Genomic DNA, 17,378 nt, shown 5'->3' with positions numbered 1-17,378 from the left:
GTATGCCCCAGGTCCCTAACAGGCTGTAAGCTATTCACTATTTTGTGCCCAATTACTTTTTTGAGACTCATAAGGGTGTGACACTGTCAGGAAGGCAAGCTGTAGCACATCAAACAACATCTATTTCTATGTAATGAAGCACTGTTCTCTGAGGACAGGGAAAATGTTGGAGGTCTTGTAGAATCTGGATGTCTCCATAAAGAGTACCTGTCACCTGCCAATAATATCAGGATGTTTTTTAGCCCCCTTATTATATCAAAGCCGGGTTTACACATATGCGATTGCGGGTTCGTGTCTGGGGTCTGTTGCGTCCCTGTTCACTGGTTCAGGTGTGAGTCAGGTGTGAATTTATGCCTGAATGTTCACTGGTTCAGGTGTGAGTCAGGTGTGAATTTATGCCTGAATTCATACTTGAATCTGACCCAAAGTCGTGCAGGTCCTTTTTCGAATGCGGACAGCGGCTGCCGACCCAGACCTGTGTGAGCTGGCTCCAATGAGAGTCGGTCACACTCACCTGTCATGCGAATTGGATGCTGGGAAACCCGCATCAAATTTGCATATGTGTGAACCTAGCCTCAGTGAAAGAAACAAAAGAAAAAAAAGTGTCTAAAATTTTGAGTATTATAAAAATTAAGAAATCGTTAAAAGTACCCTGCTGCCCTACACACATCTACAGTGCTTTGCGAAAGTATTCGGCCCCCTTGAACTTTTCGACCTTTTGCCACATTTCAGGCTTCAAACATAAAGATATAAAACTGTAATTTTTTGTGAAGAATCAACAAGTGGGACACAATCATGAAGTGGAACGAAATTTATTGGATATTTCAAACTTTTTTAACAGATAAAAAACTGAAAAATTGGGCGTGCAAAATTATTCAGCCCCCTTAAGTTAATACTTTGTAGCGTCACCTTTTGCTGCGATTACAGTTGTAAGTCGCTTGGGGTATGTCTCTATCAGTTTTTCACATCGAGAGACTGAAATTTTTGCCCATTTCTCCTTGCAAAACAGCTCGAGCTCAGTGAGGTTGGATGGAGAGCGTTTGTGAACAGCAGTTTTCAGTTCTTTCCACAGATTCTCGATTGGATTCAGGTCTGGACTTTGACTTGGCCATTCTAACACCTGGATATGTTTTTGTGAACCATTCCATTGTAGATTTTGTTTTATGTTTTGGATCATTGTCTTGTTGGAAGACAAATCTCTGTCCCACTCTCAGGTCTTTTGCAGACTCCATCAGGTTTTCTTCCAGAATGGTCCTGTATTTGGCTCTATCCATCTTCCCATCAATTTTAACCATTTTCCCTGTCCCTGCTGAAGAAAAGCAGGCCCAAACCATGATCCTGCCACCACCATGTTTGACAGTGGGGATGGTGTGTTCAGGGTGATGAGCACCTTCTTCCACATGTTTGGTGTGTCTCTCAGGTGGCTTGTGGCAAACTTTAAATGACACTTTTTATGGATATCTTTAAGAAATGGCTTTCTTCTTGCCACTCTTCCATAAAGGCCAGATTTGTGCAGTATACGACTGATTGTTGTCCTATGGACAAAGTCTCCCACCTCAGCTGTAGATCTCTGCAGTTCATCCAGAGTGATCTTGGGCCTCTTGGCTGCATCTCTGATCAGTCTTCTCCTTGTATGAGCTGAAAGTTTAGAGGGACAGCCAGGTCTTCGTAGATTTGCAGTGGTCTGATACTCCTTCCATTTCAATATTATCGCTTGCACAGTGCTCCTTGGGATGTTTAAAGCTTGGGAAATCTTTTCGTATCCAAATCCGGCTTTAAGCTTCTCCACAACAGTATCTCGAACCTGCCTGGTGTGTTCCTGGTTCTTCATGATGCTCTCTGTGCTTTAAACGGACCTCTGGGACTATCACAATGCAGGTGCATTTATACGGAGACTTGATTACACACAGGTGGATTCTATTTATCATCATTAGTCATTTAGGTCAACATTGGATCATTCAGAGATCCTCACTGAACTTCTGGAGAGAGTTTTCTGCACTGAAAGTAAAGGGGCTGAAAAATTTTGCACGCTCAATTTCTCAGTTTTTTATTTGTTAACAAAGTTTGAAATATCCAATAAATTTTGTTCCACTTCATGATTGTGTACCACTTCTTCACAAAAAGTTACAGTTTATATCTTTAGGTTGATAGTTTCAAAAAACGATTAGATGGGCACCTTAGAGACCACAACATACAGGGGTATACAATGTACGTTTAAAAGCAAACACACACACACACACATCATAGGTTGAACTGGATGGACTGATGTCTTTTTTCAACCTCACTAACTATGTAACTATATGTTTGAAGCCTGAAATGTGGCAAAAGGCCGCAAAGTTCAAGGGGGCCGAATACTTTCGCAAGGCACTGTATGAAGGCAAACATGAGGGTGGGGTGCTCATATGTATATAAACAGAGATTGCTCAGCACATATAGGTTAATGTTGTGTATGCCAGCGTGGGAAAAAAAAATTAGATTCCTTGTTGAGAGTTAACTCTAAACTGATGAGCTGTAAATGCATTGCCTGTTGATAATTTTGGGTTCCATAATTTCTTGATGACCTATTTTGTATCTACTCAACACGACCACATGTTTTGTACAAAATAAATATTGGTGATTATCTACTTCTGGACTGCAAGGTTTTACCTCCCTAATGACCAGGCCATTTTTTGCAATTTGGCACTGCGTGATTTTAACTGGTAATTGCGCAGTCATGCAATGCTGTAACCAAACAAAATTTGTCTTTTTTTTCTCCACAAATAGAGCTTTATTTTGGTGGTATTTGATCACCTCTGCGGTTTTTTATTTTTTGCAATATAAAGGAAAAAAGACCGAAAATTTTGAGAATTATATTTTCTACTTTTTCGTAAAAAAAATTTCCAATCAACTCAATTTTTGTCTTACATTTAGGCCAAAATTTATTTAGCTAAATGTCTTTGATTGAAAAGAAAAAAATCTCAATAAGCGTATATTTATTCGTTTGCGCAAAAGTTATGTGCCTACAAATATGGTGTATATACTGGAATTTACGCAGCTTTTACTTTCTGGCTGCCTGACTGTCTACTTTCCTGAAAAAGGGTAATTTGGAAGGTGGGGGGGGGGGGATTGTGCTATCTTGGCACTAAATGGCCTCTGAAACTGTGATAGGTAGTGAGGAGTGAAATCAACAATTTACGCCCTTAGCCTGAAGGCAGTGATTGGAGGAGAAGCAGCAGAATATATTTTGGGGTGTGATTTCACCTATAGCCCTGGCATGTTTGAGCAATATATCATTTAAGTGACAACTTTGTGTTAAAAAAAATAAAAATTTTGTAATTTTCCTGAAACTTGTGGCAAAATATTAAATATTCCATGCAAAAAATCATCCCCCAACTTATTCAATCTGACCAAATGAGATTTATACGAGGCAGGCAAACTTCAGATGCCACTAGACAGATTTTAAACATAGTAAGTATACATAGTAAAAAAATAAAATACATAGTAAAACGCCCTCTCTGCTATTGTCTGTTGGTGCAGAAAAGGCGTTTGACCGAATACATGTCCCAGGTCCTGCATAAATTTGGCTTTAAAGACTCAATCTTAACAGCAATACTAGCCCTCTACGCATCTCCATCAGCCCAGGTATACACACAAAATATGCTGTCCAAACCTTTCCATATAACTACTGGGACAAGACAGGGACAAGACAGGGACACCAACTCTCACCAAAAATATTCAATCCAATGATTGAACCCCTCGCTGAAAAAATCCGTTCTGACCCGCAAATATCAGGTTTCACCTACAGAGACAGACGCAACACCATCAACCTTTTTGTGGACGACATAATCCTAATGCTAACCAACCCCCCCCAAGACTCATGAAATTCTAAACAAATAAAGCCAACTCTCATATTTTAAGGTCAACCACTCTAAATCTCTAATATTAAATCTTGGTATACCCAAACCAGATGTCAATAGTCTACAGGACAAACTACTATACTCATGGGCAAAATATAGCATAATGTACCTAGGTATCCTGATAACACCTTCTAGTGCATCCTTAGCAGAGGCTAATTACAAACCACTTATGGCACAGGTAGACAGAAAAAGCTAGCCAAAACCGAACTATCCTGGGCAGGAATTCAACGGGGGGGGGGGGGGGGGTGTCCAGCAGTCTGTAAAAAGCAAAAATGATCTGCTAGGATTGCTTTTACATTTTACTCGCTGTAAAAAACGATACCAAAGAGCATCCACCTTCTTCTAATGATGGTCATACATGCAAAGTTCTTTTTCTCTTATGTCCTCCGCCCACTCATACAGTCTTCACTTATGGGTATTGGTCTTATCCACAGGAGCAAGCTAGGCATAAGATTTTGTTATAAACATTCACAAAACACTTTGCATAGACACACCTATAGGGGGCTGTCCCTCTGGTCCAATACCCCCTTGCTAGCAGCATTCCCAAACCAGTGTGTCTTTTGCCTAGTCAGGAGTAGGCAGGCTTCCCTTAGCTGGGGCTACAGTCTCAGCAGAAATAAAAATTAAGAAAACAGAAGAAAAGGCTAAGTGTTTTTTCTTTACACGGATAGCTTTTTATTTGATCCTGTGCTTAGTTAGTCAAACTTCGGAAGACTACAGCGTTTGCGGAGCTGGGAATCGGACTGGTTGTACTAGAGCCTTACGGAATCCCAGCCCGCCATTGAGCGTTTAGCAGGCTATGCGTATGCCCTGGCCTTGCAAACGATCTGTCCCTGTCCTCAGGGACAAAGCCCGGGAAGTGGCTACTTCGCTAGGATGTCTCAACTGCGGTACGCCGCGTATTGCTAGCGCCCTGTTCGGCTGACGGCACCCCCACCCCGGGTGGGAGACTTCCCTTCGCAGAGAGGCACCCACGCTTTCGCTGGATCGGTGAGTACCATGCTACCACCTCTGTCTATGGCATTGTATGTCGGGGGGTGTGTGTGGGGCCTCTGTCATGGGGATGGCAGTCTGTTTGGAGTCTGTGATATCCCCCTCATGTCTGTCTGTGTGGTCCCTGTGTGTCCCACCTGGTCCCTGCGGGGGCGCTATTGCAGTCATGCCGTGCTGTGGGGGTTTTGCAGGGTTCCCTGAGTCCCTTGGTAGTGCTTGCACTACGTTTGGGGGTACAGACATGGTTGTGGGGGCCACTGTGGTGTAAAAATTGCGGGGCCGCCATTTTGGGAGTGGGCAGGCTGTTCGGCTTCATGTGAGGGCATCAGCAGCCATATTCCCTGTAGTGTTCTGGCGCCCTTTCGGGTGCCACCTTTAGTGGGGCAATGTATTTTAACATGTGCTCAGTGGCCATTTTCTCGGAGCCTCCCCCATAGCATTACATTGGCAACCATTTTTCCTTGGCTCAAGTCCTATTTTGGCCTCTAGCTGCGTGACATCATTTCCTTTCTCCAGGCAGTCGGATCGAGCTACAAGCTTGGTATTGTACAGCTACACTTCTGGGGGGCTTTTTCTGCTATTTTCATGGGATAATACCTTTGCTGGCAGTTATATTCTTTAATAATTGGTAACTCAGGCTAGTCCTCATTACGGTGCATTGCTGTGGGATCCGCCGCTATCGCTGATTTAAAGGGCCAGCGCCAAAAAAATTTTATGGAGTCCCAGGACAGCAAATTCCCCCCAGCTCTGGTGGAGGGTTAAGGTATGCCTGAATCCTCTGCGATGGGCTCCCTTACTGCTGCACTTTCGACTTTAGCGTCAAAAGTGGATCTGTTGATGTCTGAGCGGGCTTCTAAGAAAAGGCCCAGACTTTCTCATTCTTCTGATTCAGAGCTAGATATGGTTGCCATGGACAGTGTACCCCCTGAGGGGTCTCAGTCCTCTCAGTCGGAAGGGGAGGAGGAGGAAGAGGAGGGGGACGACTCCCCCCTGGGATGGCTAGAGAACGCGCTGCTATGTCTGTGCTTATTAGTTCTGTTAAGGATACACTACATTTAGAGGATGAGCCGCACCCGATGGGTAAGCGGTCTTTTTTTGGGACCTGCAGGACCCAGAAAGCGGCACAGGTGTTTCCCTGTCCCGCTGAGTTTCACGAAAAGGTGAACGAACAATGGCGCAATTTGAAGCGCAATTTTGTGGTACCAAAGCGGTTTCAGTACCGTTATCCCTTTGCCTCTCCTACGGATTCGCGCTGGAGCGTGGCCCCTAAGGTGGATCACACGGTGTCCAGGTTGAACAAGGCCACTCTGATGCCCACGGAGAATTCTCCGGTGTTTAGGGACCCGATGGTGTGGCTGAATAGTTGGTTGGCCGACCAGACTTCCAGGAAGACGTTGTCTCACATCCCTTATGCAAGGAATCGCCTTTTTGGGGACTCCCTGGACAAGTTGATTAAGGGGGTCACTGGGTGCAAAAGCACTCTGCTGCCCCAAGCGCCCAAGGGTAAGTTTTCCGCGGTAAGCGGGGCCCTTCCTATAAACCTAATCAGGGGTCCTTTCGTGCCTTCAAGGCACAAGACAAGGGCAAATCCTTCAAGGCCGCTGGTGGCCAGAAGAAGCCTTGGGCGGGCAAGTCAAAAGCTGCCCACGCTGGCACGGCGGCCCAGTCCGCCTCCACCCGAAGGGGCGCCCTCACCCGTTTCAGGGCTGGGGGGACGTCTGCGCTGTTTTCCCGAACACTTGGCTGTCCAGGATTCAGGACAGGTGGGTTCAGGAACTCATTCGGTCAGGGTACAAGATAGAATTCCGATCGCACCCAGCAGACAGATTCTTTCCCTCGAATCTTCATTTGACCCCAGATCGTTTTCAAGATCTTCAACGGGCGGTTCAGGATCTCATCGCCCAGGGGGTGATCGTCCCGGTGCCACATCGGGACAGATTTTGGGGGTCTTACTCAAATCTGTTTACGGTGTCCCGAAAAGAGGGCAAGGTGCGTCCGATTCTGGACTTGAAATTTCTGAATCGCTTTGTGCGGGTTCAATAATTCCGTATGGAATCCCTTCGTTCGGTGGTGGCCTCCCTAAGCCCGGGAGATTTCCTGGCTTCCATCGACCTCAAGGATGCGTATCTACACATCCCCATATTCGCAATCGCGGAGGAACACTATCAGTTTGTGGTGTTTCCTTTCCATCTTGCTTCGGCTCCAAGGGTGTTTACCAAAGTGTTGGCTCCTGTCCTGGCCCTGTTGCGGGCGCAATGGATTGCAATCCTGGGATATCTGGACGATCTCCTGTTAAGATCGAGTTCCAGTCCAACTGTCAACCACGGTTCAGACGCTCCAGGAGTTCGGGTGGACCATCAACTTTCAGAAGTCAACATTGTCCCCTTCTTTTCGTCTCCCTTACTTGGGGATGGTTCTGGACTCTGCCCATGCAAAAGTTTTCCTGCCAGACAAACTCCGGACTCTGCAGGACGAGGTCAGGTCCCTCAGGGACAACGACTCCTCATCGCTCAGGACCTGCATGTGGTCCCTGGGATTGATGGTGTCAGCCTTCGAGGCGATACCATTTGCACAGTTCCACACACAATCTCTTCAAGCGGAGATCCTGGCCAGGTGGGACAGGCATCCTCATTCCTTGGAAAGGAGGATATTTTTGGCCACCGAGTCAGAGAGGATCTTCTGTGGTGGCTCCAGTCTCCGGCTCTGACGGAGGGGAAATCCTTCCGGCCGTTGTTGTGGACGCCAGCCTGTCGGGCTGTGGTGGCGTCCTGGGCCATCTGTCTGCCCAGGGCACTTGGTCGAAGGAGGAATCCTCCCTACCGATAAATGTCTTGCAACTGCGAGCGATCAGACTATGTTTGCTCCATTGGTCGGATCATCTTCAGGGCCGCCCTGTGCGTGTGCAGACGGACAACGCAACTGCGGTGGCTTACATCAATCACCAAGGGGGCACCAGTAGTGCCCGGTGGCCCAGGAAGTGACCAAAATTCTGTCTTGGGCCGAGACGCAGGTCCCGGCGATTTCTGCCGTTCACATTCCAGGTGTGGAGAATTGGCAGGCCGATTATCTGAGCCGCCAGACCCTGGACCAGGAGGAATGGTCCTTACACCCAGAGGTGTTTCAGATGCTGTGTGCGTGTTGGGGATCCCCGGACGTGGATCTGTTCGCGTCTCGTCTAAACAGCAAGGTCGAAAGGTTAGTGGCAAGAACACGCGATCCTCTGGCAGATGCCTCGGATGCGCTGGTGGTGCCTTGGAATCGGTATCGCCTGATTTATGCCTTCCCCCCGATTCAGTTGTTGTCCAGGTTCCTTCAAAGGTTGGTCTCGGAACCGAAGTTGGTGATTCTGGTGGCCCCGGACTGGCCGCGCTGGTCTTGGTACGCGGACATCATGCAACTGGTCGTCGAGCCTCCCTGGCGGCTCCCGTTACGAAACGATCTGCTTTCTCAGGGGCCGATCTTCCATCCTGCTTTACAGTCGCTGGCTTTAACGGCGTGGCTGTTGAAAACCAGGTCCTGAGAGATCGGGGTCTCTCGTCGGCGGTCATTCCTACCCTACTCAAGGCTATGAAGGCCTTGTCTGGTTAGATCTATTACCGTACCTGGAAGGCTTATTTCGCCTGGTGTGAATCGCAGGGTTTCCATCCTCGCTCCTTTTCGGTGGCGAGGGTGTTCGCCTTCCTGCAATCTGGTGTGGACCAGCGTCTTGCGGTGACCACTATTAAGGGTCAGTTTTCTGCGCTGACCATCCTTTTCCAGCGCCCTTTGGCGTCAAATTCCTTGATCCGCGCCTTTATTCAAGGGGTGCGTCATCTGACTCCCCCTAGGAGAGCGCCTTTACCTCCTTGGGACCTGAATTTGGTCCTGTCCGTTTTGCAACGTCCTCCATTTGAGAACATCAGGGAGATTCCTCTGCCTGCGCTGTCACGGAAAGTCACTTTTCTGGTGGCGATCACATCTGCTCGCAGAGTGTCGGAGTTGGCGGCCCTATCTTGCCGCTCCCCTTACCTGGTTGTTCAAAGAGATAAGGTGGTTTTGTGACCTCACCAATCTTTCCTTCCAAAGGTGGTGTCCGATTTTCATCTTAACGAGGACATTGTCTTACCTTAGCTGTGTGCGAATCCTAAGGAGTTTGCTTTGCATTCCTTGGATGTAGTCCGGGCGATCAGGGTGTACCTGTCGTCTACTGAATCCTTCAGAAAGTCGGATTCTCTTTTTTTCCTTCCTGAGGGACCTCGGAAGGGTATGGCTGCGTCTGCAGCAACCATTTCAAAAGGATCAGACAGACTATAGTACAGGCCTATTCAATTAGGGAACGGGTGCCGCCCTTTCCTGTCAAGGGGCACTCTACCAGAGCGGTGAGTGCGTCCTGGGCCTTCCGCCATCAGGCGTCGGTTGCCCAGGTGTGCAGAGCAGCAACTTGGTCGTCCGTGCACACCTTTTCCAAATTTTACAAACTTGATGTTTTGGCATCGGCAGATGCCTCCTTTGGCCGCAAAGTTCTGTGTGCGGCAGTGCCTTGAGGGTGACATGGCGTTTAGCCTGTCCCCGCCTTTTGGGGTTGTTCCCCCTTTTGTTAATTTGCTTTCCTGGGTTTGTTCGCTCATGTTGAGCCTTTCTGTTACCCAGCGTTTTACCTTTCTGGTTCAGATAAGGTTATTTTCTCTGACCTGCTGCATTGCCTTTGTGACGGTTGCACTTCCCACCCCTCATGTCTATACTGCTTTGGGACATCCCATAAGTGAAGACTGTATGAGTGGGCGGCGACTGTCAGAGGACGTAAGAGAAAATAGAATTTTTGTAAGAATTTACCGTAAAATTCTTTTCTCTGAGTCCTCTGACAGTCGCCGCCCCCACCCCTCTTTTTTGGGGTTCTTGGACTATCTACTGCTTGCTACCAAACTGATATGGGAATGCTGCTAGCAGGGGGGTATTGGACCAGAGGGACAGCCCCCTATAGGTGTGTCTGTGCAAAGTGTTTTGTGAATGTTTATAACAAAATCTTATGCCTAGCTTGCTCCTGTGGATAAGACCAATACCCATAAGTGAAGACTGTGTAAGTGGGCGGCGACTGTCAGAGGACTCAGAGAAAATAATTTTACGGTACGTTCTTACAAAAATTCTATTTTTTTTTCCTTCAGCCCAAAAAAAGAACCTAGCAGATTCCTCCATTTGATTGATGTGGATGAAGAAATCTCTGCCAAGAAAAGTGTTAAAAAATATATGGCGAAGCATAGGGGAGATCCGCCCTCTGTGTCAAGCAATGGTTAAATAATAAAACATAGTATAACAGTATAATGTAAAGTACAGTAAAAGTAGGAGTAGAAAAGTAGAGTAAGAAAAGAAAATTAACTCAATAAAACGACAACTATTTTTGTTTTTATTTTATTTTTTTTGGTAACTTTTTACAAAAGGCCAATTTGTATTCATATTTTTGGTTAAAAAAAAATAGCAAAAAGCGTATTTTGATTGGTTTAAGCAAAAGTTATCGCGTCTACAAATTAAGGGAAAGATTTGTCATTTTTATTTTTTACTAGTAATGGCGGCGATCTGTGATTTTTAGCGGGAATGCGACATTGCGGCGAACAGATCGGATCCCTAACAGACACTTTTGGGAGGACCAATGACACTACAGTAATCAGTGCTAAAAATATGCACTGTTACTGTACTAATGACACTGTCAGGGAAGGGGTTACCACAGTGGTGATCAAAGGGTTAATTTTGAGCCTAAGGGAGTGTTTTCTAACTGTGTTTACAACAGCTGACCGTCGTTCTCTCTCAGCAGGGAGTGAATGCGGGTGCCCAGCGGCTGCCGGCCTCGTGGATCCGCATCCCCCCTGCCTAGTAGGGATGGCCCATGCTCGCCCCCAGCAACGCTCCCGCGAACCATCATACCCATACGTCGATTTGTGCAGCCGAGCCAGCCTGCGGCAGTATACATGCGGCGGGCGGTCGGCAAGCTGTTAATCTCTTCTCAAGAGAGAATAAATTCAGTTCCTCTAATCTTTCCTCATAGCTAAGCTCCCCTATGCCTCATCAGTTTAGTTGCCCTTTTCTCCAGTTCCCCGATATCCTTTATGAGAACTGGTGCCCAAAACTGAACTGCATATTCCAGATGAGGTCTTACTAATGATTCTTGCAGGGGCAAAATTCTTTCTCTGTCTCTCTCTCTCTCTCTCTCTCCCCCTCCCTCCTGCAGCTTCGCATTGCGTGCTATGCTTTTGATCTACCAGAAGACCCAGATCCTTTACTATGGATTCCCCCAGTTGTACTCCCCTTGTATGTGTAATGCATGCATATTCTTAGCCCCCAAGTGCATAACTTTACATTTATCAATATTAAACATCATTTGCCACATAGTTGCCCAATGAAACAGTGCATTGAGATCGGCTTGTAAGTTGGAGACATCCTGTAAGGAAGTTATTCCACTGCATAGCTTGGTGTCATCTGCAAAGACTGAAATGGTACTTTTAATCCCAGACCCTATATCATTTATAAAGATATTAAAAAGTAAGGGTCCCAACACTGAACCTTGGGGTACACCACTGATAACCTTAGATCATTCAGAATAAGCATCATTAACCACTACTCTTTGAATTCTATCTTTTAGACAGTTTTCTATCCATTTACAAACTGATCTTTCCAAGCCTGTAGACTTAATATTACCCACATTACCCAGTTCATATCAGTATAGATATCCAGCATGAGATTTTCCCCATTAGGATCTAAAGTGTTTTCTAAGTGTTCCTTTAATTTTTTTGAGCAGTGTATATAACCCATTGCGCTTAAAAATAGATGTTTCCCCATACAGCTCCCTATTGACAGAAGAGTATCCAACTGTACATCTCGGCTCCCATCCAGCTTAATTCGGAACTATACTTGCCTCTACTCCATCGATGCAGCGTCCTCAAGCTCCCCACCAGGCCGTTAATATCTTCAGGCGGCTGACTTTCGGGCCTCGACCGCCAGCCACTTTCATTGGCCTGGTCAGGATGACGTCACTCCCACACATTCACAGGAGTTCAGTCCGATTCGGCATTGCCCAATTTGTACACTGAGCTGCATGTGCACAGCTCCTTGTACAAGGATGGACTGGTAGGTAAGTAACTTTTAATGTAGAAGAGACAAAGCATGTCTCTTCTGCATTAAAATTCCTGCCTGTTCATTCGTTTTTAATGTTGCCCTCAAGTTCCGCTTTAAGGAATGCATTGTATTATAGTCAATCTTTGGTGCCATCTCAGCATTTGTACCACCTTTTAAAAATGAGTTCATACGGGATTCAGGAAAAAGGATGCAGGAGAGTGAAACTTGAAGCAGCAAGCACACACTTTCAGCTCTTCTTATCAACAGTCAGTGCTCCTCCTTTTATCCTTCCAGGTGCGAAGTTGAGTTTATCTAATTTTGTCTTTCCAACAACCCACAACACAAATCCTGAGCAGTCTCCAATCTAGATAAGGGCTGTGGCCTGCATATTCACCAGAACTCAATTTAACAGTTTGCCTTGTTGCCCCCTCCTCATATTCATTGTTGGAGACATCCTAGAATCTAATAACTTCCAGCCCATGTCCTGTATTGTACAATTAGGTTAAAAGGAATTTTGACTTGCCTGTAAATTCTGGATCTTGGAGTACAGTACACAGGCCAGTCTCCTCTTCGCTATTGTGTTTCATTTCATTGCTTGCTAAAAACAGATCTTACAAAACGGTTAGGTTATGCCTGGGAGGGGGGGGGGGGGTCCAGCAAAGCTTTGCCAGGGTTCAATCATCTGAAGGTAGCAGCCTATAACTCAGGGTTTATGAATGTCCAGCCCTTGTCCTGCACTGTACTCCAGGATATGGAATATACAGGCAAGTCACAATTCCTTTTTTTTGCCAAAGTTAAAGCTGGCCTTGTCACCTTTAGTGTGGGTTAATTTTTTTATTTGATTTTAATTTAAATTTTTTTTTCTTTTCTTTTGCAGCACTCCCTCTTTCTCCTCCATCACCAATGCGAACAGTGTTGATCTCCCTGCTTGTTTTTTCCTAAAATTTCCACAACCCATACCTGTTTCTAGCACATTTATCCAGAAGATTCAGAACTGCACAGGTGAGATTGGTATATATTTGTTAAATACAATTCGCTAGTGCTGTTCACTTAAAGCTGAGTTTGTTTAGATTATGTTGTAAAGATTTATGCCCACTATATGGAAAAATACTGTTTCTCTTTCGTTCATTGACGGAACAGCTCCAGAATCTTCTTAACTATTGGGTTATGCTGCCCCCTACAGGAGTATGACACGCTTTGTGCGGGTACAGAAGTTCCAAATGGAATCCTTTATTATGGTAGTGGTGTCCCTTTTATCAGAGGGATCTTCTCGCTTCTATCGATCTCAAGGATGCTTGCCTTCATATTCTGATATACGTCGGTCATAAGCGTTTCCTTTGTTTTGTCATTGGCAAGGAGCATTATCAGTTTGTGGCGTTAGCCCTTGGCCTCATTTTCCCTGTTTGGGCCTTCACAAAAGTGTTGGCCCAGGTTATGGCCTTGTTGCGTCAACAGGGAATCAATGTACTGGGGTACCTGGATGATCATCTTCTGCGAACAGTGTCCCCGACATTTCCGATGGACTACATGAAAAGTATTCTGGGAACTCTGAAGGAGTTCGGTGGGATTCTGATTTTCAGAAGTCTGTTCTGGTTCCGTCCACCTAGTTGGACTGTCTGGGCCTGTCTCTGGTCTCTACCTCAGCCAGAGTGTCTTGCCTCTGGACAAACTTCAGAAATTGCATGATGTAATTCTGCTGCTGTTGTTCAGCAGACGGTCGTCTTTCTAGCCCTACATGCGTGAGCCTGACAGTTTCTACTTTTGAGACTGTTCTGTTGCACAGTTTCATTCGATATCTCTGCAAAGATTTCTGTCAAATGGGACAAGGTCCACAGTCTCTAGACAACATGATCCTGTTGAGCTGGTGTACAAAAGGATCCCTGCATTGGTGGCTTCATTCTCTGGCACGTCGACAGGGCTATTCTTTCCTTCCTTTATACTGGACTGTGGTCACCCCGTATGCCAGCCTGTCCAGGTGGAGATGCGTTCTCGGCACAGATTGTGCTCGTGGGGCCTGGATTCTGGAGCAGTCCAGGCTGCTGATCAATGTACTGGAACTTTGAGTGTTCAGACCTTGTCTGGATCTTTGGACAATCGTCTTTGGCGAATCCAATTGGCCAGTGTCAATCACCAAAGGGGCAAAATAAATGCCCTGGCACCTCGGGAAGTAGCCGGCATTCTAAGGTGGGCAGAACGTCCGTTCCAGCCCTCTCTGCTGTACACTCTCTAGGAGGGGAAAATTGGCAGATTACCTCAGTCGACAGGCGTTGGACCAGGGGAAATGGTGACTTAATCCAAAGGTGTTCTTCAGTTGTGTCTCCGGTGGAGTATTCCCGAGGTGGGCCTGTTGGCCTCTCGTCTTAAAAAGATACAGAGGTACGGTCTCGGGATCCTTTAGCCGACGCCACAGACGTACTAATGGCTCCCTGGGGTCAGTATTTTCTGATTACGCCTTCGCCCCTCTCAAGCTACTGCCAAGCCTCCTGCGCAGGATTGAGGCACAAGGGATCCCGGTCATTCTAGTGGCTCCAGACTGGCCACGCCGGTCTTGGTACCCTGATCTGGTATGGCAGGTTGCCACTGCTTCTTGGAGACTTACTCTCGGGGAAGATCTTTTGGCCCAAGGGCCAATCTTCCATCCTTCTTTACAGTCGCTGGCTTTACCTGCTTGGCTGTTCAAACCCAGGCGCTGAAAGATAGGGGGTTGACTAAATTGGTCATTCCCACTCTGTTAAAGGCTAGAAAATCTACCTCTAGGAAGATTTAGCATTGCGCCTGGAAGACGTACATTGCGTGGTGTGAGCCTTTTGGAGGTCATCCCCGTTCCCTTTTTGTGGCTTTGGTTTTGGCATTCCTCTCTATTGAGGTGTTGAGCTGCGCCTGGCCTTGGGTACCATCAAGGCCAGGTTTTTCCGGCCTTGGCGGTCTTTTACCGTCCTTTGGCTACGCATTCTTTGGTTCGCACCTTTATTCAGGGGGTTCGCAACTTGGCTCCCATAGTACGGTCTCCGCTGCCTCCGTGGAATCTCAATTGGTGCTGTCTGTTCTTTAGTAACCACCTTTTAAATATATTTGAAAGCCTACTCTGCTTACAGAGGGTAACCTTCTTGGTGGCATTTACTTCTCCATGCAGGGTGTCAGAGCTGGCGGCGTTGTCTTGTCATTCACGTTACCTGGTGGCTTATGGAGATAAATTGGTGCTTCGCCCTTGTCAGTCCTTCCTTCCTTCCTAAGGTTGTTTCTGGTTTCCATCTGAAGGAAGACATTGGGTTGCCTTCCCTGTGTCATAATCCTAAACATCCTAGGGAGATTGCCTTACACTCTCTGGATGTGGGTCGGGTGCTGTCCTTACGTATGGACCTTGCAAAGGGGTTGATCACGTCTGCAGCAACAATTTCCAGGTAGACAAGACAGATGGTGGTGCAGGCCTATTCCATCCAGGGTCATGTTCCTCCGTTCCCTGTTAAGGCACTTTCCACGCAGGCGCTTAGTGCCTCTCTGGCTTTCTGCCATCAAGTGTCAGTGATACAGGTTTGCAAAGCGGTCACCTGGTCGTCTGTGCACACTTTCACAAAATTTTATAAAGTAGATGTACTGGTATCTGCGGATGCTGCTTTGGCCGCAAGGTTTTGCAGGCCGCGGTTTGAGAAGACCTGGTCCTCTTTGAGGGTGTATTGTTTTCAGGTGAGCTCCAGTTGTTCCTGTTGGATGTTACCTGATTGGCTAGGTTTAGCCTTTTGGGAAATTTTTCTGCTGTTTTTTCCCCACCTCTCATGTTTAACACTGCTTTGGGGCTTCCCAATGGTTAAGAAGGTTCTGGATCTGTGTCCGTCAATGAACAAAAGAGAAAATTGGATTTTTGTCTTACCGTAAAATCCTTTTCTCTGATGTTCATTGATAGACGCAGCACCCACCCCTCTTTTGATTTAGGTTATTTTTCTACTGACACTGCTTGCAACAAAACGAAATGCCATTAGCAGAGTGTGGGAGTATATCCCTGGGGACTACCACATAGGTGTGGTAAAGCTTTTTCCTGCCTAGTGTCCTTCATCCTGTAGGAGGCAGCCTAATCCAATGGTTAAGAAGATTCTGGAGCTGTGCCAGTCAATGAACATCAGAGAAAAGGATTTTACGGTAAGACAAAAATCCAATTATTCTAGTAACTTATGTGGCTAATTCACATAATTGTAGTATTAGATTTTTTATTTTACATTTTTAAAGCACATTTATGTGCACATTGGGCTGTCTAGTTAGTAAAAGTGACAGTTTTGCAGGGTCTGGGACAAAATATTCTACTCCTGGGCTGTTTTCAGTGGTTGGTTTTTGTTCAGGTCATGAAAACTTTTCAACAAAATAAAAAAAACTCCTGTAATTGGTATAAAACAGTTTTCATTCTCATCCATTGAGAGACAAAGTCTTAAAGTGTATTTCCACTTCTGCAGTCAGATTTTAGAAAACCCCTCTATATGTTCACTAATTCCCATTCACACCGCAAAAAAAGTTAAAAAAGAAAACAATAGGGTGTCTTGGCTAAATGCAAGCATTTCTGAACAATTTAATGAGTCTTTCCTAATAGACAGGCAGAGTTTCCACTCCTTAACAAAAAGAAGTCTGAGTGTGAATGCAGAAAATGAATCTTCAGTGACCTGTTGCACTTCATTGTCTAGTATGCTCTAAGAAGTTTGTTATCAAGCTGAAGGTAGTCTGGTGTTCTTAATTTGCCAAGAATTTTTTTACAGTCACTTTCCAGGCGTTTTTCTCTGACCCAACTAATAAATCTTCGAACCACTTGTCATCAACGCCTTCCTTAACCACTGAAGCCCCAGAAGGTTTTACCCCCTTAATAAAAAACACAATGTAGAACACAAGAGCGCTATGAGACAGGCTTGGGAGTGGAATGAAGCCCACTGGTGGTTCTAAAAAAGACTATACAGGGGCTGGCAGGAACTCCACAATAGTTTTAATAAAAGTCAATGTTTATTGGATAAAGCTTTAAAATGTAGAATTAAAATAGGGTGGTAGCTTTGATGGTAATCTTACTGTATCCTCTGTGGTTTCGTCTGCATCCTTGTCCAAACCGTTGAAGATGGATGACCACAATTGCCGATAGAAGGGCAGGAGCAATGGGAGGCTCTAGCCGCTGAACCCACCAAATCTGGTAGGGTGGCCCGAGCGGCTGGTGGACGTGTGCCCTGAAGCCAGATGAAGAGGAATCGTGTTCCACGTCCGTGGAACGCACTGGACACTGGCACTGGAAGGCAAGCTTAGGAGAGTTGGTCCCGTCACAATTGTGTCCTGTGAGCTGCATTAACATAATTCGGGGGGCGTACAAAATTATAAACTTAAAAATTAGCCTTTTGTATTTGGTCAAACTTTTAATTTTTTTTTTTTTTTTTTTTGATCTAT

General features: G+C 45.9%; 1 protein-coding gene across 1 annotated transcript in view; it reads left to right on the top strand.

Moving 5' to 3' along the window:
* MED1 (mediator complex subunit 1) overlaps positions 1-17,378 on the top strand; it is a 255,618-nt gene that overhangs the window by 109,264 nt on the left and 128,976 nt on the right. Inside the window, exon 12 of the mRNA XM_082272995.1 lies at positions 12,850-12,974. Within this exon, the coding sequence (XP_082129121.1) occupies positions 12,850-12,974 (125 nt within the window). The remainder of the gene's footprint in view (positions 1-12,849; positions 12,975-17,378) is intronic.

Source organism: Pelophylax lessonae, assembly GCF_965119305.1.
Source record: "Pelophylax lessonae genome assembly, chromosome: 11".
Classification (NCBI taxonomy): domain Eukaryota; kingdom Metazoa; phylum Chordata; class Amphibia; order Anura; family Ranidae; genus Pelophylax; species Pelophylax lessonae.
Note: the sequence above shows the minus strand (reverse complement) of the source record. Positions and strands in the feature narration are given on the sequence as shown.